This window comes from Gallus gallus, chromosome 13 (genome assembly GCF_016699485.2).
Source record: "Gallus gallus isolate bGalGal1 chromosome 13, bGalGal1.mat.broiler.GRCg7b, whole genome shotgun sequence".
NCBI lineage: Eukaryota > Metazoa > Chordata > Aves > Galliformes > Phasianidae > Gallus > Gallus gallus.
Window position 1 is genome coordinate 4,428,618 of NC_052544.1, and position 27,003 is coordinate 4,455,620.

A 27,003-nucleotide genomic window follows, 5' to 3' on the forward strand; every position below is an offset into this window, starting at 1 on the left:
AATTTGCATAGCATGAATAATTAAGACTACACAATCAATAGCAAGTGCTGAGGACTGTGGGACCACTTCGGTCATTTGCATTGCAATATGTTCTGTTTCAATAATGACAAACTAGAACAGTTTCTCTGTATCATAAAAACAAGTAATCCACTCAGTCCAAACAAGAAACATTTCCACAAAATTGCTCTGATGAGTTCCTGCACACGCAGCAGCCCTCTGAAGGCTTGCACAGCTAAAGCAAAGCTCACTTCTGAGCACAGCCCACAGACTTCAATGACTGAAGCCACGCTCCTTCTCTCCCTTTGAATCCGAGCTCACAAGGTTCAGCACGCACCAACAAGGTGAACTCAGCAGCAGAGCCTTGGGGCAGCAGGCACAGGATGCAAAGCAGAACACCGAGCACCTCTCCAGTTCTTATGCTGCACACACCACAAGCAGCGCAGCCAGAAAGAGTTTGAGCAGGTCTGTGGGAAGTCATTCAGATCCAAAGATAATTCAGCAGGGCTGAGAGCTCTGTGAGTTGTACAGAGTCCTGAGCACACTTGAACAGAGCTTATCTGGAGGCACTACGCAGCTAACCAGGAACCCACATTAATAGCTGAGAGCCATGCATCAGCAGAAGAGGGCATTCTAGGAATACGCCTCCAGACATTAGAGGTTCAACATAAAACTAACACTTAAGATGACTGATGGACATCCCCAAAGCATGACCTGGAAATCTGGTACACAGCAAGACCAAGGTAGGAACATGTCTAGGAAAGCTGCATATGCCAGTAACCTCTCTTCAGTTACCTGCCTTTGCACTTCTTTGAACACACTGTCTTTGCCACCTGAAGCAGTGCATAAACCACTAATCTCTCAAATGGAGAATGTGAAGATCTACAGCACAAAAAGAAGAATATCAGAACCTCCCAGCACAGAACTGCTGAAAGTCCCTTTATCAGTCAAGTTCCACTGAAAGGTTTATTGTTTTTACTTTTTAAAAAGAGTATCTAGACTGTTATCAGTATCATAGAACATCCATACAGAAAATGGATTATTCTGAAAAGTCTCAGTATTGCTGACAGCTAGATCTGCATCTTCAGGATGCCTTCTTTCCAAATGCCAAGCATATACTTCAGCCACTCAGTTCTTCCAGCTGGAATCCTGGAGAAGGCAGAAAGGTGGAATCACTCTGTTCTAGCAAGGACAGGAGCCAGCTCAGTTCTGCTGGGAGACTTGCCAGCAGGTAATGGGGCTCAGAAGCATAAAGTCACTCTTAAGGCTCAGAACATATCCTACATATCCTAAAAAGCACCCACCAGCAACCAGACCAACGCTGGCTCCCACTGCTAATAGCAAACTTGCAACTACCCCATTTATGCAGTTAAGGGAGTATTCATTAAAGGAAAAACTTGTCATTCAACTAGCAAACAAAAAAGTAATTAGTCTTAGAATTAACAACATAATTCCATTTATTACAGACAACATATGTCATATAGCTATTTCCCCAAATAATTGCAGCTTTAGAACCAAATCGCACTTCTAAACTCCTTCCTTTGCTGCTGCAGAAAGAAACTGGCACATATCAAAGAAACAATGCTACAATGACAGATGAAAGACATGCAATATGGTGCACAGCCAGATTAATGAATAAGCCATAAGAAGGGAGATATTATTTTCCTTTAAGATAGCGTGATTTGTGCATCCGTTATGAAGACAAACATTTCAGCTTCCAACAGGAGCCCAAAAAATCAAGCGTCTCCTTAAGCACACCCACAATGCAGCACAATGTATTAAGGTAGGATATGGTAAAGTTTTTCTCATACAGCAAGTCACAATCCAGTCAGGGTATAATTTCTGCAAAAACAGCAGAGTTTCTGCATACGGGAAATTAAAGCCAGGACACATCTGCAGAACTACTTCTTTTGAAACATCTCATTTGCAATTCACAAAGCTTCCTCGCAGCCTTGGAAAAGTCTCATCAACTCAGTCAAATATATTATCATTTAATTGGCCCTCACTGTAGCTAGACTCAACTGTCTAGAAGAATTGACTCCTTTTACCCACTGTGCATGCACTACAAGGAAATGAACCTACAGAGGGATTTATGCATTCCTCACAGTCCTTGGATAGAGAACCTCCAGACACATCCATCCAAGCTTTCCAGGGAAAGCAGCACACGTAGAAGTTCAGAAGATCCTGACTATGCATGACTTCTGGTCTTCAAAGAGGAAACCAGAATGTGTGTGGGGGTTGCTCACACATAAAACAACTTTTATTAACCCCAAGCTAGTCCAGTTAGAAGTGACACACGTTTAGGCACATCTTCCAGCTACACTAGGTTTGCCCTAGCACCTTGCCTGTGGCTGCCTCTTCCCCTATTCAGATTACAAAACATTCATTCTTCATGCTTCAATCAGAGTATTTTTTTTAATTTTTTATTTTTAATAGGAACATTTCAAAACACAGCACATCAGCTTAGTTTGATCAACTCACAACACCTAAACTTTCAGTGTGTTACTTTTTCCATTCAATTTTATGAATAAAATTCAGCTTTGACTTCCGGCAAGCATAATAGATCATTAAGGTACTTGGAAACTAGGTGCCCTTAGCAACCAACACCCAGCAGCAAGCCAAGGGCACTGCTTCAGAAACCAATCCTGATAACAGAGGTAAAAGATAACAGCCCCACATGACGTACTAACCTAAGGAGTATCATTTGGTCTTGAGGCAGAAACAGGAGGGGGAAAGCCATAGTTCAAGCCCCCACCCATCACCCCGTAAATGCAGAGAGATGCTTCCACCTCCATGAAATGCTTGCCCATAATAACTCAAGTATTCATACATCAAATGATTCTCAAATTCCTCTGCCACAGCAGGAAATAGTTTCCTAGCTCTGACTTAGGAAGACATGCCATTTTTAATGAGAGGTTTCTCTATTTCTTGTAACTTTTTATGTATCACCTACAGCTCCTGGTATAGATAAAACTAGAAGCCAGCATTATCATGCACAAACACTTAAATTGAATCCTGCTCTTCTCAAATTTGGAAAGCATTTCTACCATCTCCAGCTCTGCTGTTGTCAACCAAAAGCCTCATTACACAGGAAACTGAAGGCAAGTAAGTCTTGTCTAACAAGATGTTGATTGACAGTAGGCTTGTTAAACGCAGCTGTAACATCACAAAGGTTTCTTAGTGAAGTAGCAAACTGGTGAACTGTGCTCTTTACAAATTTGAACTTAATACCATGAAGGTATGAGAAATTAATTCTTGCAAAAATAACATTACAAGTTAGCTTCAGTCACTGGATTTCAGTGCCAACTAGAGGCCTCCAGCAATCTGACAGAAGCATGGTGCTTTTCAGTTAAGCTGTGTGTACAGACATGTATTTATGTGCACACACACAGAGGAAACAGCATGCTTAGGTCACAAAGACAGTTTATCAACCAACAAGGGACTGTCAAGTTCCTGTGTAGTACTTAAACCCACTTAATCCCCACATTTGCAGAGTTCCTAAAACCACCACAGCAAAGTAAAGGCATTCCAACAGGAGAGCCTTATTTTAATCAGTTCCATACAGATCACATGGCCTCACACAGAAATCCTTCATGACTCTCCATGGGTGAAACTACAGAGTTGGGGATTTCCAGCAGCACCACGCTGACTGCAGAGCTCACTGCACAACAAGGTGAGGCATCTCCTGCAGGCAGCAGATCCCTACAGCCAACGCACTGTCCTCCACAGACTGGCAGCTGCAGCAGCTGCCTTCAGTTTTTTCTCCCTGCAAGCACACAGCTTCGTGGAGAAGTACCATCTCAGGTTGGCTATTAGGAAAAACTTCTTCCCCAGAAGAGTGGTCAGGTGCTGGAAAGGGCTGCCCAGGGAGGTGGGTGAGTCACCATCCCTGCAGATGTTCAAGAAACATTTAGATGTTGTACTAAGGGACATGGTCTAGCGGGGAAATATGCTGGTAGGTGGATGGTTGGAGGTCTTTTCCAACCTTGGTGATTCTATGAAACAAGATAGGAAATGCCCAGTTCTGGCAAATATTTCAATTCATAACATTTATCTTACAGCATCAGTTTCTGAAGCCAACATTTTATGGGAGAAGCTTGAAGTCAGGTTTTATTTTTATAGAATGATAGCACGGCTTGGGTTGAAAGGGACCTCAGAGATCATCTAGTTCCAACCCGTGTGTGATGGGCAGGGTTGCCAACTGGTAGTTCAAGCACTAGGTCAGGCTGCACAGGGCCCCATCCAGTCAGGTCTTGAGCATCTCCAGGGCCAGCACATCTCTGTAACTGCTCTGAGCAGCCTATGCCAGCACTTCACCACATTCTCAGTGAAAAACTTCCCCTGGAATCTAATTAGATCTCCCTTCCTTTAGTTTAAAACCATTCCCCCCTATCCTATCACCATCTACTTGTAAAAAGTTGATTTCCCTCCTGTTTATAAGTTCCCTTTAAGTATTGGAAGACTGTAGTAAGGTCTCCCTGGAGCCTTCTCTTCTCCAGGCCGAACAAGCCCAGCTCCCTCAGCCTGTCCTTGTAGGAGAGGTGTTCCATCCCTTTGCTCATCCTCGTGGTCCTCTTCTGGACCTTTCCAAAAGCTCCACATCTTTCCTGTGGTGGAGGCCCAGGTCTGGATACCAGATGAGGCCTCACAAGGGCAGAGAAGAGGCAGACAATCCCCTCCCTTTCCTGCTGGCCACCCCTTTTTTCATGCAGCACAGGATACTGTTGGCCTATCAGGTAGCAAGTACACAATGCTGGTCCACATTAAGGTTTTCATCTACCAGGACCCCTACGTCCTCCATGGGGCTACTCAATTTTTAGTGGCTTTACTTGAATAAACTCTTCATTTAGCATTTCTCTGTGTCCCATCTGCCCAACACCCCCTGCAGGCAGCACAACAGCCCATACCATGCAGACCGGACCGGAGCAGTCCAAGAGCCCAGCAGCAGCCCACGGCAGCGCACAGTCCCTGTGGGCAGTGCAGAGGTAAGGCGCTGCAGTGAAGGCTGCTGCCACTCAGTGGGCTGCTCTGCTGCCAGGAGCCTCACCACGACAGCATACAGAAGTCTTTGTTTTTAATGAGGTCATCCCGTCCTCAAGACAGACAATGATTATTTTTAAACTCCAGCATTAAAAATAAAATCTGTCACATTTCTGTCAAGTTTTCTAGGACTGGAGCAATCTACTCCTTAACAGGAGCTTTTAAAAATAGACTCCCACACAGTTATTACTCAAATTTGCAATCCAGCCCTCAAACACATTGGGCTGTTCGTCTCTATAGTAACTCCATTTTCCCTCAGAGCATCTCCTCTAGCTGCATAGAGGATTACCTTTGGAGGCCAAAGGTGTGGTGGTGGGGAGGCCCCGTTTTGGGATCTTGCTGACAAAGCCTTCCTCACCCACCACCCCGAGCACTGTGAAGCACTCCCTTGCATTTTGCTCCAGCTGCAATGCAGGGAAAGAAGTTGAGAACAGCTCACTCCTGACAGCCAGCCCCTGAGATGTGACAACTGGCAGCTCTGGGCCACTGCAACCCTCAGCTCCCCAACACTGCGACATTTTCAGCAGGGGAAGCCCGCCCACCCAGAGAGCAGAAAGGAGCCACTAAGCCATCAAAAGCTATGAAGAATTGCAAATGGCTTTGCAAAAAGTGCTTCCCAGGTAACAGTGAGCAACCTTAAAGAAGCAAGCACTAATCTTAAAACATTATTAGTTCTACCCAGTCTTAGATTCCTGATATAATTACAAGACTAATGCAGAGGCTCAGTCCCCCCCCCCCCGCCAGGTGCCTGGCTACCCAGAAGAGATGTCACTTCAGTGACTACCAGCACTTCAGGTGCTTCTGTCTGGTCCCTGTTTTTGCTGGGATAAAAGGATAAATAGGAACAGAATTATATTCGTCACACAAAAACAGAGTGATCTGACAAAAACAAAAAAAGCTTAAGTCAGTGCTCTAAACCAAACAAATTTGTTTAAGTCTCAACTCAAACATCACCAATAGCAATGCAGTGAAAAAAAAAAACCAACCAACCAAGCCAACACACCACACACCATCTCAAGCAACTCAGTCTGAAGGCTGTGTTCTTTTCAGAAGGATTTCCTTTGTTATCATGGTTAGTGGGCATCTTCATAGCCTCCAAATGACTTACCTCATCCTCTCCCTTTCCTCAGTTTGACAAACTCCATGCATTGGGTCACCTCTGGAAGAAGCTTATTTTCCAAAGTATCATCATTTTAAACAGTTTCATCGACACCCAATAATTCAGCTATGGTCTCTCCTACTCTTTAACCAAGACGTGAGAATACTCCAAATAGCTCATTAAGGCAAACTTGAGTTGTATCTAAATTGCTTTCACATTCTTATTCTCTTCTACAGCAATCAGCTGTGTTAGCATCTAGCTGGACAGCACACAAAGCACTTAGAAGGACTCCAGGAATCAGGCTACACCCAGTAGTCCAAGCATTCCAAATAAATGAGGGCTGGAACTAGATGATCTTTGAGGTCCCTCCCAACCCAAGCCATTCTGTGGTTCTATGAAATACATTTATACATTCAGTAGTAATATTTATATTACTCAAACAGATTAATGGAAGTATCAAAGTACACAATTTAACACCCCACCAGCCCCAGCAAGCACCCCAGTATGTATCAGTGTACTGCCTCAGAGCTGCTTGCTCATTCTACCCATTTCTGAAAAAGCCTTGCACATGCACAAGTTCTGCTTTGCACAGTGACAGTACTTTTCTCTGCACTTCTTCTCCACATAGATTATTCACCTTTGGAAACAGAAAACTACTAAGTTATTTGTGTGGAAAAGACTATCAAAAACCACTTATGCGTTTTAGATCATTCCTAGAGATTAACAAACTGGCTCTGCTAGCAGGAGAGAGGCAGGAGGTCAGTCATACTCTCTTAATCACTCAAATGCAAAATTCCTGAGATAGTTCAAGGTTAAAAGTCAGGAAATGGGAGTTAGGGCTTCTCACAACATTAACTTGCCTGCCAGCCTGTATATCCTGCATGCTTTCCAGAACTGATTAAGCAGAAAAGATATAAAAGTGTAAGGTACAACTCTGAGAACAGTGCAGCACTACCAGACTTAAAGCATGCAAGAGTTTGAGTTTAACCATGCGAGTCATTCAAGCATCTTTGGTTTTAAACAGCTGAGGCTGGTTTTTCTTGTCATTTCCCCCCCCCCAAAAGGAGTTGGACTGCAGTTCTTCCAAGATCAGAAGCAGCCTTCCCACCTGCAAAGCCAGAATAGATTAATTAAAATCAAGTCAGGTCTCCCTTTCACTCAGAAGTTTGACTGCTTTGGAAGAAAGGGACTCTTCACTTCACAGCAAGGGGTAAATTGTCTACCAAGCATCCAGACTAAGTAGTCCGACTAGTTTCTTGACATATTTTGGAGATTAGGAACTGGAAGGTTTCTTTCTGTTCTTGCAGCCTGCGTTCCTTCTCTGAAGGGCTGCCTACAGAGTGTGGGCAGTAACAGTTTACACGGGCAAGATGCCCCAAAGATAAAGAGTATAGGACACCCTTCCCTGCTCACCTCCAACTTGTACAGCAGGGAGCCAATAGCTACTTTCTAAAATAAATATATATATTTGAGACTTTGGCAACATGGAAAATACTGAACAATATCCCTCAGCTTTCAGGAAGCTATTACGCAAGGGATGGCAGTGTGCACTCAGAACTCAGTAGTGGCAGCAGAGCAGGCAGTAGGCTGCCCATTTAGAAGTGGTTTTTGGTTCACCCTGCAATCAGACATTGGCAGGCACTCTGAATTTTCACTTCATACAGTACTATATGGCAATTAAAAACCTGAACTCTTCAAGGAGCAGCACGCACTGCTCCATTTCTACCAGCATGTTCTATCCCTACTGAGAAAATGAAAAAAGGCAGAATGATAACGAATGATTCCTGCTCCCTCACTTGATAGGGTCTTGGCAGCTCTGAAGTCCTGTCCAGACAGGTTCAGCTATGGATCCCAATAAGCCACAGAAGCCCCAGAGAGATCAAGGGCAGTTAGAGGAGGCCTAGGACTCCTTTAGTGTCTTCCATGACCTCAGCACTCCCAGATGGGAGCCACATTATTTCCATCTGCCTCTAAGAATCAGAGAGGGCTGGGCAGGATAGTCTTGGAGTAATGGAAAACACTTAAGAATAACAAACTTCTCATTGGAAAGCCATCCTGAATTCAAGATACAAAACACAATAGTTAAGCATAAACATTGCTCTGGGAACTGCAATACATGCCATTCTGCTCAAGAAAGGCAAGCTGAAACTACTTCAACAGGCCCACATAAACAACTCCTAAGAGCACTGCTGCAGAGCTTCCTGGGGTATTTCTTCAAGAAGTTAGTTTTTAAGTTAAGAAAGTTACCAGTAACACAGTTTATGTCAACAAAGGCGAAGTACTGATACAGCTAGATTTGAACTGGAAGAAGTTTCCAGGAAAAGCAGAAAACTTCAGCAACACTAAGATCAAGAACGGAATATTGCCTACCATATTACACGTGGATCATTCAAGCAGTCTGTTTCCACGATTTCTCATCCAAGAAGTAGCCATTCTCACACCTGCCCAGCCCATGAGCTTCAGGCACCAGAACAGCCTCAGATATATGATCACAACAGTACAACCCTGAAAACATCAGTGAAGCACTGGTTCAACCGCTTTCACAAAGAAACAGCTGGTTTTCAATCAAGATGTACCCACATCCCCACCTCCTGTGATCCCAAAGCAGAAAGGGAGGCAATGGCAGGAGCCAGAAGCCCCCTCCCAGCCCTCTGCAGGCAGCTCTGTGGCTCTGCAGGACCAAGCTGAGGACAGCCCTCAGACGCAAATGCATGGCAACTCAATTTTGTGCCACAGAAAGCACAGTTACAGAGCATTTGGCCCTAGAGTGCAACAACTGCTAAAGCATGTAAGCAACCGGAATTCACGGTATCAGCTTTCCTGTCTATTACTGCTGTTACTGGTGCTCATGCAGTTCCTTCTGAATTCCTGTAAAGTCATACTGTTTTTAAGTAATAAGCAGAAGTGTCACAGAAGAGCAGATGTCTAACAGTACACCATGGGAAAGTAAAGCTTCAGAGGACGAATAAGTAGTCTAAGATAAAAGCATCAGGGTAAGAATATGTTTATCACCTTTTTCATCCTGAGGAACACGGGAACATTTACCAAGAAGTTATGCCTCGTAAGAAACAGAAAGAAACAACTCCAAGACGCGTTTACAGCCTGAATAGCACAAAGCCCAAAACACAGCTCTACTTCTACTGCAATGGAGTCAATACAAATCAACAGCTACTGAAGTTTACCCGCTCATGTGTGGACAGCAAAAGTGAGATATGCGTTACCAAGTGTGTTGAATTGACTTACTCTTATAAAATATCATTAATTTTGAATGGCCCATTATCTGTTCTGCCAACAGATTAGGACTGTGTTAAGGTAGGAGCTAGAACACTCCTTGCATTTGCCCTCTCCACCTCTCACCCCCCCTTGCAAGCTTCCTCCCGTCCTTCTGCCCCACATTCCACAAGGCACAAGAAGGAAGGATCGAGTCCTGGTGCACAGGCCAGGGAACCCCAGCTCAGACAAACAGGAGCAGGCCGCTGGCCTGGGTGCTGCTTATGTTCAAGACTCCCCCAGCAGCGCCACAGTTCTTTATATTGGTGTAGAAGACTGAGAAAGGAGGCAGTATTCCTGGATTTAGTGCAACTTTCACTGTATTTTGAATCGTACCTTGTCTCCTGACTAGGATGAGCAGTCTACTCACATTCAACATTTAGAGTATTTTAAGGCAAGTCACAGAAGCAACATATGTTATTTTTCAGAATTCAAGGGAAAACTCCTTATGAAAATTACATTTCCCCAAACCATTTCCAACTCAAATATTGTTGCAGGGAGTATTATCCGAGGCTCTTTATGAGCACAACGTTATGGATTTAATCGGTATCAATTGTTCAAAGAGGATGGGAATAGAAAGGCTCAGCAGTTAAGTACAAGCAATAAACCAGACCGTGACAAATTGTAACCGGGTGCCAAAAATGCAAGGTGGCATCTTTAAAGTGTGTGTGCCTGTGCGTGTGGGTGTTAAATTGTCATCTGTTTGGAATGGGAAACTGACACAGTTATTTTGCTGCAGAAATGAGAATGCTGCATGCCTTGGCCTAAAGCAATTAACCAAGTTTGTACCTAATGAAGTGCATCCCACATTTATTTATTTATTTTTAAGCGCCTGGTCTCCAGTTGGGCTCCACAAAGCTACCCACGTTCAAAGCTTTTTTTAGCTATTCCTCAGAAATGCACAGCTTTTCTTATCAGCAACTGAAGACAGCATAGATGCTCACACTCCCAACTGTGGCTGTGCACTGAGCACGTCCATGCTGCCACATAAGCACTTCATTGCCTATACGCCACCACAAAAAGCAGTACCAGTGCCCTGTGTGTAACCGCAAGCTGTGCAGCAAGGGAGGTACATTGCCCATAGCTGAGATATATACTGGGGAGTAGGTACAATCTAACTGCACCCGAAACATAGGCAGCATCTACCAGCAGTTAATTTTCCCGTGCCATCTGGCTGCCCTGTAGTACTGCAGATACTTGTGGGATCATGCAACTTGGTGTTATTTCCATTTCTTTTTATCTGCTGCATCTGACCTCCTGAAGGGAAGGGAGTGCCCCCACCACTTAACAGCACTGACATTCATCTCCCCCATTACTATTTTCTTTTTTAAAGGGAACATTTCTACCTAGTGCTAGCTTCCTACATTCATTACCAAGTTCCTGCCTGGTAACTGGCAGTTAACCAGCAGGAGCAAGCCCATCTCCAGTGCCCAGAGCAGAGGCCACACGTCGCAGTACCAGCTGAAAACAGAATTCTGAAGATCATTAACACACATCCGTCTCTAAAATGGTAAGTCTGATAACTGAGAAAACGTTTTTGACCAAATGTTTTAAGAGAAGCACTTGTAAAGAAGTCATCTAAGACAACAGCAAACATATCAATTCCTTTCGTGGAAGATAAGCAGCACAGAAGTTCACATAACCAGAAGAAAGATGTTACTATTCTATCCCCGTACAGAAAACAAATTGAGTTTAGGTATCTGCTCCCAAAGTTACAGCAGCCTCAGTTCTGGAAGTGCCACAGTCACAGTCAGGCTGCAATGGCACTTCAGTTCCCTCAGAAATGCAACAGTTAGGATTTCATAGCACATATTCATAGTAGTAAGTGTCAGTTTCTTTTTGTACTACAAGAATTGTTTTACTGTACTGTGAAGCTATGTACTTTTCTGGGATGTGCTTCAGGATTAAAAACAACAAAAAGGCATTTCAGAAAAGAGGCAGTTTGTTCTTGGGCAATGCAATTTCTTTAACCAAGCACCCCATGTGACTGTACAAGAACACATGCTGGTAGCGGGAGGGAGGGAGGGAGAATCTACAGCACAAACATACTGACAATTGAACCAGGCAAATAGTTGCTGCCATGAAAAGCAGCTCTCCCACCTTCCAACCTGCACACCCTGCCCTTGGCTCTGGTCCGTCCCGCAGCTCTGCCCTCCCCGTCATACCCCCAGGCCCTCCCACAAGTTGCTCCCAGTCAGTAACAAAGCAGAGTACCCAGTTTTTATTGAGAGCCAATTCACCCCTGAGTTACTGAGGCTCTCAGCAGTCAGCTGCACACCAGGAACAGCAAAGGCCCTAGGGAAGAGAGTGCAGCCATCGCTGTTGGTGAGGAGCTGTCAGGCTGCTCACCAGGACACTGGGAACCCAGCTCTTATATGTGCTTCATCTGCCACAGCATCACAATTAAAGTCAGTCCTCCCGAGTGGCCCATCTACTGCAGCTGCCAGACCCAGCCTCACAAATGCCTCTGCACTCATTATTACTTATAAGCGAAGAGCACAGAAGTTGTCAGCTTTAGCAGCAGGTCCCCCAAATCTCTGCACACCAGCAGGAGCTGGCTGTGCTGCGGGGACAGCTGTGCTCCTGGCAGTGACACGCTGCAGGACACGAAGAGCTGTCTTGTTGCAGCCCTGGGCAGCCAAGCAGCCCACTGCACATGGTTGACAAAGAACGCCCTCGCTGGCTGCACCTTTTCATCTCGATAAGGATTTTCAAGGTCATGTTTGCTTCCCTCCTGGCTCCAGTGAAATCCCAGGCATGCAGCGCGCAGCCGCAGCACATTCCCACCCCGCATGTCTTGTAGGTACCAGCACAACCTGTCACATTCCTCCACACCAGCACACCCTGCCTTGTCAGCTGGCTCCCTGGGCTCATAAACACCTTTCTAACCGTATCTCTTTCTCAAGAGAATTGAGTGGCTGCAGCACCCTGCTGCAGGGCTGGAAGCAGCGTGGAGGGTGCCAGCCTGGGACCCCCTTCTGCCCAGCGCTCATCCCTGCACACACAGCAGGACTGCAAGCCCTCACTGAGCCAGGCAGGATTCCTAGGTAACTCCCAAAAAAACCCCTGTGTGCTGCCCGCTCACAGGGCGAGCTAATTATACAAGCTGTTAGGCATGTATGCACGCACCACAGTGCTCTGAGTCATTAGAGCATGGGATTTATACTTCACTGCACGCATCTTGCTCTTTGTGACCATGTGCCTAGATACAGCCAGAACGAACACAACTATCTGGAATGTCTGCAGCTCACCAGCCAGCCTATCTGAATGCAAAGCTGGGCCGCCCCAAAGCCTGACTGGCTGCATGTGACCCGGCTGCACATCCAGCCTTCTCAATGCTGTTTAGAACCCCTATTCCCTTTCCCCCCCTGCCATTCAAGAACGGAGTGCAGTGCAGTGTTTAAGTCATGTTCTTTTCTTGTGTTATAAAAGTGACTCGAGTGCTGGGGAAAGCCAGGCGGTGCAGGTGATCCCAGAGATGAACATGGGAAGCCCCCCCCCCACCGTGGGCTCACAGACCCGTTCCTATGGCAGCAGCCACTCCTCAGCTGATGGCAATCCCTCCCCCCCCTCATTCAAAGGCACCGGATGCCCAACGCCATGACACAGCAGCCTCAGCAGGCATGTTTCTGCCCTTCAGTCACTTGGCTTTCATTTTCAGGAGCCTGATTCGGTCCCCAGTGAGCCCAGGACAGCAGCCTGCAGCACTACATCCCGCAGTGCAGGGCTGGGTCTGCAGGGCAGATGCCCACTCCCACTTCCAGCTAACTGCCACAGTCAATGGGACATGGCATAGAGTAGGACTGTGTGTACTCAGCACTTCAGTTTGGTTCTCGTATTACTCCTGTGCTCTTTAACAAAGCACGAGGGTGTATTCTATACAAAAACAAATAGCAATAGCTGTTTTCTGTGGATTAGATCATGTTGTTTCTGGCACTTCTCATCTTTAAAAGAACTTCTGCTAAGGACCTCACTTAATCTTCTCAGATCTCCAAGCATCTGACATTACCTCTAAACAAGCTCTATCCCTTCATTCAGTCTGTCTCACCCCCACAGCATGGCTCCATCCTACGGACACCCTTTTCCTAATAGATCACACCCCTACACCTCATGCTATACTCACACACACACCAGGAGCAGCCCGTACAGCAGTGGCAGGGCTCCCTGTGCGACCTCACAGTTCAGCCCAGACCTTCAGCACCACAGTGAGTTGCAACTCCCACGCCAGCTATTTTTTCAGCATTTACTTCTAACGCGTCACCCAAACACTGATCTACACTGCCAATGCATACTTATCTATACGTAAACATTAATTTCCTTCAATCAGTTCAGCTAAAAGAATTATCATTCTTGGCCCAGGTAGTCTACAAAGACCAAGTTGAAATCCTCCAGCAAGTCAAATACTCCTGCTAACCTTGCCTTGCATATCTAAGCAAACCTACAAACTGACTCAGAGAACCAAAATCAGTGATGAATGCACAGAGCTATTAAAAACACAGACCTTACCGGCAGAGGTCTTTGAGCACTCCTCCTTTCCTCCATTAATTGCGTCCTTTATTCAATGTCCTTCTAATAATTGCCAAATCAATGGCAGAAACATGTGCTCCTACTGTTCCACACCCGAGAAGACAAAGAACAGTGATATTGCAGAGACTGCAATGCCCAGGATGACTGAAGTCGCTCTGAAATCCTAACAACTTTTTTCCTCTGAACTGCTTTGCTGAGTTCCCAAGCAGCAGCACCGAGTCCGGCCAACATGCAGAACAGTGCCCTCCAGATCTGCATGCAGCAGATCCAGGAAGGACATCCAGAAAGAAGCCAGCATCCTGTTAGGTGTCACCTTCACAGCGTCACAGCAGATGGAATTACAGCCCACAGCGCAGCACTAAGAAAGCATCCATCTCTGATATTTAAGCCGTCTGCTCTGAAAGGGAAACCAGAAGCGACATTGTGGCCCATGGTGCCAGCTCAGTACCCCTGCATGGAATCAGGGTTTCTCAAGGAAGCACACTGTGCAGGAAGGATGCTACTGCTGGCAGGTTGCTGCTGCAGAGCCCAGCCCCAAGCCACCTCGGTTACTGAAGCAGCAGAAATAGAGCACTGAAAGCACAAAGCAGGGTTGGGGCACAGCAGGGTGAGGGATGCACACCTCCCAGAGCCCAGCAGTAGAATGGCAGGAGGCCTCAATGCCCCACAGCCACGACAAGCTCTGGGACAAAGCTGTTCAGCCCTTCCACCAGCAAGTAAGCGCACAATTGGCCAGCACATTGTAAACTCCGGTCTGCTGCACTCTCAAGATGAATCCAGAGGCAACCACTTACTGTTGTCAAGACAGAAGGAAAAGAATCTAATCCACATCCCATCCAGCCTCTATCTTTACTCAATAGAAAGATGCAGACAGGAGATCTAGCAAGTGAGATTAGGGCCTAACACAAAGATGTCAGGAGTAAAGCAAGAAGCAGTGCTCGCTATTAAAAAAAAGTGAGATTTGTTAACAAATTAATGCCTTCTACTCTTCCTCACTAACACACAATAAAAATAGTCTCAGAAAAATACCATGTAGAGCCTCACAGCAACAAGCAGTGCTGCATTTCTTCACACATCAGCCATTCCCCTACCCATACCCAAACCACTTGATGGACTAAGTGCCCACCTTGTAAAGTCAACAAGCCACCCCTTAGGATTCAGTCTCAGAAGGACCAGATTTGTTTACCACATTTCTGTCCCTTCTTTAAAGCTAAATAAAGGACTTCATGCTCTTCAAATACAGAGTGCTGCATGTTGGTCCCCTGCGTGTCCAGTCACCAGCTCAGATGCAGTGATGCTCTGACATGGCAGACGGTAACAAATTCTCAGCACTCATTGTAAATGCAACAGCTTTCCAGTTACCTAGAAACCTTATTTCAGATCAACACAAGTTCAGCTTTGTACAGCAGAGCCTCCAGGCACCAAAGGGACATCACCTCTGCTGTCTGCCTCCTTGCTCACAACATGAGACAGCAAGGGGAACTTCTCTGGGCACCAAGCAAGAGAACCTACCTGTGACTGGCTAAGAAAAGCAGTAAACAGGACTAAAAGGGCAATTTGCTACAAGTGTGCAAGCCAGTAAAAATGAATACATAGTCCTCAGTGAATTGAGTGCATTGCCCTGTTTTCTTGTTCAGTTGAATCAAGGCATCCCAGAAGCAGGCTGCAAGAGAACAGGAGCAGGAAAGCTAAATTAGACAACACAGCTTTCAAGCAAGAACTAAACTCAGTGGGGAGGAAAGAACATGGGAACTCTGCTAGCTTTTCCCATCCAACATAGATGCATTTTATATTTTTCCCCAACACAGAACTAAAGAGCAAAGGAGAAAGAGCTCAAACATCAATAAGGAGAAGCAATTCCAAGGTAGGCAGTCAGAACACCAGGAAAGGGTGCAGTGAGTAACACACAAGAAGTATACATGGAGCCCTGGAGCTGACTGCCGCAGCACAGGAACATGTGCCTCCATTTTTATGCACAGGATATCAAAGTTTAGACCATTATATTTGTCATTAAAATCAGTTGAGAAAAACATCTTAACAAGTTTCCATGCCTTTCTTAGCACGTTAAGGTTCATAATGCATCTTGCAGTTCTCTGCTTCACATGTTTTGTTCAAGGCTTACTGATTATCCTAATAAAATAACACACAAAAGCACACCAAAAAACCCTCTTAATGGAGTGAAAATTAGAGCATAGGATCTATTACACCACTCAGCCTTTCACCTCAGCTGGAGGAGCATTAGAGCCTTTGGACATCTCATTTCAATGAGAAGGTTATTTAGTTCTGGAGAGTTTGCAGTAAAGTATTTAATCGCTAAAGGATTTGCAAATGACACATGAATATGCATGCAGCACTTCTCACCATGATATAAATCCTATTGTATATTTATGAATGGATTGCTTTGCCTCCAACATCTACATGTATATAAACACAGGTTTTATTCTTCAATCCCACCCTCCCTTCTTTTTAAGGAGGTGCTTGAACAAATTTGCATTTCTGAAATCTATTACCTACAATGCATCTCTTGCTCCCCCCTTGTTTAATAAAAAAAGAAGAAACCACTCCGTACATCTCCTCCTTCCATAAGGCAAAACACATACTGTGTGGAAGGCTTTACACACCCTTTCAGCATGTCCCGGAGAATGCTAAGCAACAGCAGTACACAACTTGAGAGAGAAAACAGGAATGACAACAGCCAGAGAGAGGGGGAAAAGTATTCAGAACATCTGAGTAGGGAATAAAGGCGTGAAGTGACAGGTCAATAGCTTGGCTTCTGATTGCAAAAATTCTAGCTGAAGGGAAGTAAATCCTCCATGGGCATCTAGGAAGCAACATAAATACTAGACCTCTTAATGCAAAAACCTTGCACCACTGATGGAACTCCATTATTCCTTTCATCAGACACCTGGGCTGCTCACGAAGCAGCATTTCAGCCTGTCTTCAACAATGTTTGGCACAGTGCGCTGCTGCCCTTCAGGAGGGTGTTGCCACACACCTGCCTAACGACTTCAGAGAAGTAATTTCAGCAATGCCTTTAAAGATATTTGTTGGAATGACTTGATTTAGGTCATTTCATTGCAAATCTATTCTGTAATAAACCTGTTGGCAAAGAAGCACTTGCCAACATACAGCACTCCATCAGAACCAAGTGTTAAGAGCAGACTTCCAAGCAGAATGATTACAGGTGTGAATTACCACCACTTGCACTGTTTTCATTCCTGTTAATACACAGCAGAACTCTTAGCATGGGGAAGTTAAGTGCCTCAGCTGCCCTCCTCCTTCAAGGACTTGGTGTCGCTTGGCTCTGCATAGGAAACTGAAGCAGCCTCCAGCTTACAGCCCTCTTCTGCAAAGGAGAGTCCCACTGCAGGGAGCAGAAGGGCTGATGCAGCAGCCGTAGGAGCACAACAGAACATGATCAATGCATGACAAGTTCCTTCTGCTCCCAAATAAATCACTGCCTGTCCACGCATCTAAACCAGGCTGCCAACTGCAATACACTCAGCTTAAGTCACACCTTGCTCTGGTAATAAGAACAGAGAAAAAGATACTCGGGAAAGAAGAACTGTAAAGAGTGCCCTGAATCCAAAACCACAGTAACCATGCCTGGAACAAGGACTGCCAGCCTACCTAAGTTACTGAAGATGCAACAATACTATCAGAACTATGGGAGAACTACTATCCAAAACTGCAGCAGCCTGTCCCAGAGAAGCAGACAAAATACACCAGGGTGCAGTCAGGGTATTAGCTACAGCCTACTGGACAAATAGAGAGTAAAGATGAGAAAATTCAACAAAGAACATTTGTTCTAGGGATAAGAGTGGCATTTACAAAAGGAGTGTGAAAGCAAGCCTGAATGAAAGATGTCACTGAGCATGAGCTGCTCAGCTGCAAATCAATCACGGCAAACAGATTTCATACACGCAACTCTCCTGCAAATGATAAAGGCAGATTCCTAAGCCATATATCCCTCCGTACCATCCCACACATTCCTGTAAAAGCGAAGGGTAGCTTAAAGAGAGGAAGGGGACAGTAATGCCCAACTATGTTTCTCTGATCTTACATGTCTTCAGTATTTGGGTTCAGAACATGCCCCTCTTAGCATGGAGCAACGAAAGACCATGACAGCAGATACCTTCTACATTTAATTATTAGACAGCCAGTTGCATGAGGAACTAGCAGTGCTATCAGATCTTCCCTAAAGAATTAACAGATGGCCTGTGACAACACATTTACCTTTACTCAGAATTACAGACTGTTTCAGCTGCCCACGTAGCAAACCATCATCACACTAACCAAGCTGAGAGCTGCACAGTCTATTGCAGAGCACACCAGGTGCAGCTGCTCTTCAGCAGAAGTACATGCCAAATAAAGTAGCAAAATGTTAAGATGGAAGACCACAGAAGGTTCTTTAAATGACAGAACACGTTGGGAAGGGCTGTTGAGGATTAAGCCCCAAAACTGACTCCCCATCCTTTAGTCAGAAGTGCTTCACCATGAACTTGCACCTACTGGCACACCTCAGATCCGATGCTGTCTCTCACCTGGACAGCACAGAAGGAGTGCCCCTGTGCAATAAACAGCTTTCAAGAGGTGACACTGGAGGCTCAGCTGTGCTGCTCTACCCCCCTGCTATCAGTCTATCAGCAATCAAACACTGGGACAAAGGAGAGAAGCAGCAGATGAAGACAGTGCAAAACAGCAGAGGAGAAGCAACCACCAAGATACAGGAGAGCTCAGAGCCTGAAAGTTACTCACCAGAAGTCAAGGAGGCTTAGAGCCCTAACGGCAGCTTGTTTTGGTTATTGTTCACATCTTTGCAGTATCACATTTCTGGCCCAGCTTCACAGTCTGAAGGAACTGCAGTTTATTAGGCATTATGAGAGGCTTTGGAGAAAGAGCAGAAAGCAGGGGGATAGGCTCCACTCACAGACAGCACAAAAGGAAGGGTGTTCTAACACCCAGAGCAGTGGGTGAGAGGAAAGCTCTGAGAAGTTGAGAAGATGCAGATCACAAATCACACAGAACTAAAACAGGGGAACAGCATCCATAATATCTGGAAAGGCATCCCACATTTTACAGAGCAGGTTCAAGATAAATCCTGAAGTTCCTATATTCAAAGTTTCAAAGCAAAAAAAAATAAGAAGTCTAAAGCATCTTATAAAGGCTTAGCGTCACAGAAAGCGACAGGATATGGAGAACAGCCATGACATCGCCCCTCCCTGCACACACAGGTTAACATACAGACAGAATAATGCCTGTGGAGAAAATGAAGAACTGGAAGAGCTCCTGAGTGGACAAATCTGCCTATTTCTCTCTTGCTGGAAAACCTCCTTACGGAGAGCCACCTGTTAGGCAGCCCAAAGCACTCTACATAAGCTTCCACATAAGAATTAAAAAGTCAGTGTCCTTCCAAGGCAACTGATCGTTTTACCTTTGCTGCTTAGATCTTCTGTGATGTGAAATACGGCTGACGTAAGAAAGGACAAAACAGCAAGCCTGGCTCACTGCCCCGCTGACTGAGCAGCTATTTGGGGCAGCTGGATGTGGAGAGCTTTGAGGAATTTTGGAAGAAATCTGAGCAAGTGGGTGAAGTGACAGCTGAGGTGAAGAGAAATGAGATGCTGAAACACGCTGACTGGCATACTGGGCAGAGGGGTTCAACCTCCCCATCCTCCACGGGGTGAACACGTGCTGCTCACCAAATACACCTGAGCATCACCACCACAAAACTTTTGTACCAAGTGCTGACTTCATTTCGGTTTAAGCACCACAAAACTCCACACTACGAATGTGTCATTCATGGTGAGTGACTTTTTTTCTTTGAAGTGACAGCCTTGTCTGGAATACTACATACAGTGCCAATCATCCCAAATTAGGCAAGTCATACCATTTTATCTTTGAATGGCTTCCTTCAGTTCTCCCTCACTGCTTTGCAGAAACTCATTCTGAGCAACAGCAGGCCACAAAGCTTCATGGTTCCCTCCAACATCACTCCAGCAACCCTAGGCTGCACCTGGAGAAGCACTACTAACACAGAAGCAGCTGCCAGCAGCATTGCCCTGCAAAGGAGGGTCTCTGGATAGCTGAGACACTGTCTTCCCAACAGAACAGCTCAAGTTCTATGTAGCCACCAGAAGACTGTGCTCACAGATGTCAAGGAACTGAAGGAGCACCACTGTGAACAAAGGCTGGAATGCAGCAGCCAGAGCCTGCCTGAACAGCAGCCACCATCCAGCAGCTGTTGAGAGCAGCATCGCTTCTAAAGCACAGACCGTACCCTTCGTGCACTGCTGAAGCAGCACTCTCAAGATGCTCTTCTAGATCAGTGACATAAGATGCAGGAGCACAATACATGCATGTGCCTTTGGAAATCCTAATAGGCTCAAAATGAATCTTTAGAACGACAGAAGCAAAATTGGCTGAAGACTTCCCCCTGCACTGACCTGCAGTGAGTCAAGCAGTGGTTTCAGCTTTAGAGCACCAAAATTCTCCCAAACACGGAACAGATATGAATGACTGCCTCCTGCAAATCAATACTGTTTATTGGGTACTTTAAATCAATAAAGCTTTCCTCCACAGAGTAAATTCTCCTGAAACAGCGATTAGACATTTTAGGAGAACTAAGTAGTTTCATTAAACAATACCATTAGTCCTGAAACATCAGCTTGACATCTCAGCCAGAAAGCACTTCATCAGAGCTAATTAATCCCCACAGCACCTCCATGAGATTGAGTGCCACTCATCTGTTTTTAAATGTGCTGGGCATTTCTGTTACAGAACACAGAGGTGGGGTGGAAGTCATAAGTACCAGAACAAACAGAGCAAGCCAAGCCAGCAGAACACATCCAAGAGCATGAGAAAGCTGGAGAACACTGACAGCTGTAAGACTTGGCTTCTCTGCATCCTCCTGCTGCAGACCAAACCTCCTGTGCATACCCAGAGAGTCTTCCAGATGTCACTTGACTGGATGAGTGGCAGTGAAAAATGGTTATTATTCTACTGGGAGCAATTTTGTCTGTTGTTTGTTCAGCCAATTATCTATGCATGCAGCTCGAATGTGGAGGGGGGGGGGGGGGGAGCAGTAACCTCAGGCTCTGTGAATGAGAACTCCGGGTTTTATTGGAGCAGTTAAAGCTAAGCTTTCATTACCACAAGCAAAGCACACAACCCTACTGAACAGGTAGCATGAATGGCAAGCAGCCAGTAGAGAAGGTAATTCCCTCAGAGGAAGTGGCTGATCTACACATCTCCCGGACACACACACACGTGGCAGCAGCAGCCACATACCCCAGCCCCTGCCATCCAACAGCCCTTGGCCACTTGTTCAGCTGCCAGGTGCACCAGCAGGGCGCCCAGGCTGAGGCAGCCAGCCACGGCACTGAGGAACGCGAGCAGGACTTTCCCCTAACACATACACAGTCTCTGCCCCGTTATGGCAAGGGCATGCAATTCTCCTAAACTTGACACAGCAAAAGTGCCACACCAAGCCCAGGACAGCCCAGCCCTGACACAGAGCATCACCAACTGCACCTTTGTACCACGGGCAGTGCCACTCCTGCATGCTGAGCAGAGAGCATGGTGCCTCAGCACGTCACTGTCACCTGCTGGGACAGGGGATGCAATCAATCATCTACCAATGGACTCCTCAGTCTCTGCAATGAGAGCCCAGCAGCACGTCAGCCACAGGACCGCCCCCCGCTGCTGCCAGCACACACTGCTTTGTCTTCAGGGTGTTCTATTAACAGTTATTTTTTTGGATCAATCTTCCTGGATCTTTAAATGGATTTGCCTGCACAACCTAGAAGAAGCCAAATCAGACTCAGACACCATTAAGTTTGTTATCAGCTCCTCTTTCCACAGCTGCACTGTGAAGAAAGTGTCAGTGACAGCTTCAGGACACTCTGTGCCTCACGGCAGGGTTCACTCAAGCTCGGTTCACAAAACATGCCCTACCTGCAGAACACAGTCAGAAGCTACAAGCAGAGCCAGCACGCCCAGCTCTGGGCACAGCCTGCCCAGACCACAGCTGCCAATACGTCCTTGCAGCACTCCTGGGCTGAGCACAGCCACCACAACCTCCTGCCTGGCCCCACCTGTGCCAGCACAGCTCCCACACTGCCACTCAGGACCCGGATCAGCTGTTTCTGTTAAACTAATCCAGACAATGAGACATTTACCAGCCAGAGCACGTTCTGGATCGAGCTTCCCGCATGGCTACAGAATTCCATTCCAGCAGCAGCAGCTCCAGCTGTCCCAATCAGCAGTGCCACCCACCCCCGGCCCAACAGCACAGGGACAACCACCCACGCATTCACCATACATCTTCAAGATTTACAAGCTGGTTCTCTGTACAACTACTTTGCTATGAAAACAGATGACCTGCATGGGGGGAAGCTGCTGATCCCCTTGACAAGAGAGCTGCAGTTGGAGGCAGCGTCACAACTTCACAAGCTGGCAGCCCTTCTGATGCACAATTAAAGGCCCCCCCCACAAGAAAAGCAACCTTGCAGAGCAGAAGATGAAGCTCGACCTAAACTATGGAGCCCCAGCAGTGGATGTGAGCACAGTGAGGGGCAGGTGCTGAATTTCTGCAGTGGTGACAGTGGGTCATTTCTGCTGGTACATTTACAAGCACAGCAGACAGGCTCTCGTTCACTGCTGTTGAAAACGCACAGCTACTGGTGGAGACTGTGTTGGGAAACTGTATTTCATAGCTGAAAATTTGCTCTACCAGTGTTCTTGTGCTTTTTGTATCTGTTGTAGTTTCCATGGAAATAAATAGGAGGCATTACTTCCAGAGCAACCTATGCATTAGCACTTACATTAACTTCCATTTACTGCGAGGGGGGGAAAAGAAATCCTAAGAACTGCACAAGTGCTACACATTGAGCCACCTGCTCCCAAAGACAGCATCTGAAGTGATTACAAAGAGTGCATTTCTGTCACTCAGCTGTGTGCTCACAGAAAATGGCTTTTACAGACACACTGGGAACTGCTTGTTCTTTATAAGAAAAGAATCAGCTATTTTGGAGAATGTAAGCATGAGAAAGATGCATAAGACCCACATACACTGGATGGGGCGTTAGGGCAGCTAGCAGTAACAAGAGGTGACAGCAGGCAGGCCAGCAGTGTGCCGTGGTGCTGCTGGTGATAAAGACCCACAGAAAAGAAATGCTCCTGCCTCAGGATTTTGTCTTCTCCTGACACTGCTTTTCACCTGCAGAAAAGCACAGCTCCTTTCCTCCTCAATGCTTTTGAGTGCTCTCCCTTTAAGTCTTTTTATTCTTGAGAATTCCTACATTATAGGTAGCTAAATTTAGCTTTATTCCAATGATTATAGTTATGTTAATAGGCAAATAATCTAAGGAGTGGGTACTTACATATGAGGTTTCAGCAGGATGCTCATGCTTGATTCCTTAATACACCAAGTTTGGAGATCAAGTGTGCAGAGCAGACCGGGTGCGAGAAGCTTCAAGAGCAGAACAACACAGCACACTGCAGCACCTCACAGAGCCTGGCAGGGAGGCTTAAGGGGGGGCACAGCAAGATGATCACGCTCTATATATAACAAGTTAGCTGGTCTTCATCAAGATCCTCAGGCTCAATAAGCCCAGCATATTCACAAGTAAACAGGTGGCACTAGCTTTAAGAGCACAAAATATGCTACATGCGACAACACATGCACTGACATACATTGGCCCCATACCATGGCAAATCTCTTCCCTACTTGTCTTTACCAGAGCTCTGCTTTGTAGGTTCAGAGTAGAAGTCGTCTCTATGTGGAATATGAAGGTGTCTCAGAGAGTAACTGCAGAATCTGAGCTTTCTTTTAGTAAGTGTCTCCAACACGTGACCAAGAGCCTTTGATAAATGAAGGCACCAACTGAGGCACTGCTGCCTCCCAGCAGTGCAAACACCTTCTGCGGTTCAGTAGCTTCCCCCAGCTGACTTGAGGAGTGCTCCGGGTTTGCCATCTTTCACTCTCAACAGAAGCCCAGTGACGGGGACAAAGCGAGGTCAGCCAGCTCCAGCTACAACAGCCAGAACAACCCACGTACACCAACAGATCGGGAGCATGAGAACACAAGACCCGGAGAATGGGACATGTTTACCAGGCACCTTCAGGGTGGGAAATTCTCTTCCAAGACATTTTGGGGGCAGATCAGAGGTTCCCCTACACACTGCAGAGAACCCAAGGACAGTGCACACACTGGTATGCAGATACCTGTCTCTAACCCCGATGTCTGATGAACACAAAAGCCTCATTTGAGGCACTGTGTTGATGCAATTCCTGCTCTTAAACATCACTGCGAGTCAGCCAGCAGCTGAGGCTGATGTTTCTGAGACACACTCTCACCTCTGATTTGCCAACCAGCACAGCAGCTTACAGAGCAGGTGCATCCCCTGTGTTAAGGGAGCAGCTGGGACAGCACTCCGACACGCTTTAGCACATGCTGGTGGATGCCTGGAAAATCATGCTTGCTTCTAGAACCAGGAATAACAAAACTGATTTTTCTCCCAGCTCAGTAAGGCTGGGTCACCTACCACACTGCATCCGAGTCCTGAATTACCTGACTCAGGACAAACTTACAACTAAAAACAAATTGGTTATTTCTGCATCCTTTTATATAGAGGAAAAAAAGATCTTTTTTCCATCTGGCCACTAGAAGTGCCTGGCAGCTTTTTAACCTGAAACCCTGCCTACAGGATATCCAATTCCTCCGTTACACTGTAGCACATGTACAGCAATGGTTACATTACAAAATCCCTCTCAGGGTTTATCTCTGGATGATTCCTCTACAAGCTCTAAAATCCACCCGCTCCCAGGACGCTTCATCTGGAACAGCCCCACGTGGTGCAAAGTAGGAGGCAGTGCAGCACACGGCAGCCCCAGCCACGCTGTCAGAGCATCACTCAGGTCAGCACGGAGACTTTGTACCACTTGAAGTGCAACGGCCGCTCTTACCAACAGCCTGTCTGAGGAACTGGTGCAGCGAGCTACAGGAGGGCAGGCAAACCTGCAGTGATCACAGTGCCAACCCAAGTGCAAACCCAACACCAGCTGCTATCGCAAGAACAATGGGCAAGCCCGTGCCCTGAAGCTAGATGGTATCCCTGCTCATGGCTTTTTCCACTAAATTAAGCTGGAATGAAAGACTTAGGGAGGTTTAAAACCTGCGTGCCCTTTCTTTAGCCACCAGTTGTTGCTCACTGAATAAACCGACCAGGTATTCTGAGGGCACAGTCACGCTGAAATTTCACCACTGAGAGGCAATGGGGTTCACAAGGAGCCTTCAAACATAAATCTTGCCCCACTTCCCTGAAGTCTGCTGTTTTATACAATCCCACTTCCCAGTACCTATTGCTTCCTCCTGGATCAAAGATAGCATACATGAGCTGAGCACAGAGAGCGCTGCAGCAAACACACACAACCACCTCTCAGCTGCAGCTACTTCACACACAGCTTCCAGGCAGAGAAATGCTGAACACACACCATCAGATGCACCATCAGTACCTAAAGCCAACCTCACCACCGCAGGGACAGTTAGGTCTGAGCTGCTCAGAAGCTCCCATCACCTGGTGCCCACAGAGAGCTGTCATCAGCTGAAAGACAATTAGTTGGAAGAGAAACTTTTTCTTGCAAGTACAGCAGGGCATGTCTCAAACTCACTCAAACACATAGATCTCCAAGTGATGGGTAAATGTTTTAAGGCTGAAGTTGCTCAGGGGTGGACCAATGAGCTTTTCCAACCTTGCTGGCATTCTGAGGCAGGAGGAGTGCCCAACAGCCTGCGTTCCTGGTCACAATGCTGGAAGATGACTCAGAAGCAAAGCTCGTCAGGGCCATGTGTATTCAGGTGCATTACTATGTGCACAACAAACGCATCATGTGATAGGGCCTGTTGGCGGTGAATGCTCTTAACAGCAGTGAGCAGTCAGCCCTGCTGGATAAAGCAGCCTTCAGCTGCTTCTGTCTCTGACTCACAACCACGGACGCATCAGAACTGCTATAAGCTACCATCAGTCCTAACATTTCTCACTTACTTTCATCAAAAATAAAGGTGCTAAGAAAGTATCCCCAATTTAAGCTTATATCAACTTTTATCAAGGCTAAAAGCCACACTGTGGCACAAACAATGCTCCCTCAACTCCTTCAATCGCTTCACTGAAACATCGGTTTAAAGCCTGTTCCAAACCTTCAGCAGCCCAACAGGTTACACGTCCGTCACCGGGATACACAAGGATTATTCCTGGAATGCAGAACACCCCTTAAGATCCTGTAAAACCGCACAACTCGTTTCCTTTCAACGTAAGCTGAGCCACGTAGCACAGGGATAAGGCACAGCGCCGGCACCCCACGAGGGACCCCCGACGGGAGCCCCTCAAGGAGTAGGGGCTGAGAGGGGAAAGGGAAACGATCGGGATGCGGGGAATACTTAACGACGCGGCGGGAAGTGCGTAAGGTGCGCCCACAGCACACACTGACCACGTCCAGCGGCTGGGATTTCCAACTCATCGGGACGGATGTCTGAGTTGTGCGCCTGGGGTTCCCGACACGGAACCACGCGGCGCAGCACCCCAGGCGGGAAGCGCGAGGCCGCCCGGATCCCGCAGCGCCCCAACGCTCGGGGCTCCCGCACAGCACCGCGCTCCCCGCGCCTGCTCGCAGCGACTGCCCGGCACGGCGCCGGGACAAAGAGCTGCCGGGATACGACCCGAGCGCGGGGCGGCCCGCTTCACTCCCCATGCTCTTCAAAGTGAACGACGCCGGGAAAGAACCCGTCGAGAACCCAGAGAGCCGAGCGGAGCGCCCCGGGAGGCGCCGACCCGCGCGTCTCACCGCCCCCCGCGCGGCGCGGAGCTCAGAGGGCCGCGGCACCGCCCGACCCGCGCCCTCCGCACGGGGTGCGCCGCTCCGCCCGGGCTCCGTGCGGCAGCTGCTCACGGCCGCGCACCGAGGCGGGACGCGCCGCAGGTACGGCCGCACCGGGGCCGAAGGAGGGCGGCAGCGCCGCAGGTGAGGGCGGGCCCGGCCCGCGGCGGAACGGCGCAGAGAGGCCGGGCCG

At 47.0% G+C, this 27,003-nt stretch overlaps 1 protein-coding gene across 6 annotated transcripts in view; it reads right to left on the reverse strand.

The window, feature by feature from the left end:
* WWC1 (WW and C2 domain containing 1) overlaps positions 1 to 27,003 on the reverse strand; it is a 64,972-nt gene that overhangs the window by 36,171 nt on the left and 1,798 nt on the right. Inside the window, exon 1 of one of the 6 annotated variants that reach the window (XM_040646882.2) lies at positions 23,317 to 26,607. The exons of 2 other annotated variants lie outside the window; for them this stretch is intronic. In XM_040646882.2, coding sequence (XP_040502816.1) covers positions 23,317 to 23,342 — 26 coding nt within the window. In that variant the 5' untranslated portion in view covers positions 23,343 to 26,607. Of the gene's footprint in view, positions 1 to 334; positions 12,184 to 13,907; positions 18,906 to 23,316; positions 26,608 to 27,003 lie in introns of those variants that run through there. 3 more of the 6 variants (XM_040646884.2, XM_025154832.3, XM_040646885.2) reach the window with 3 other exon arrangements.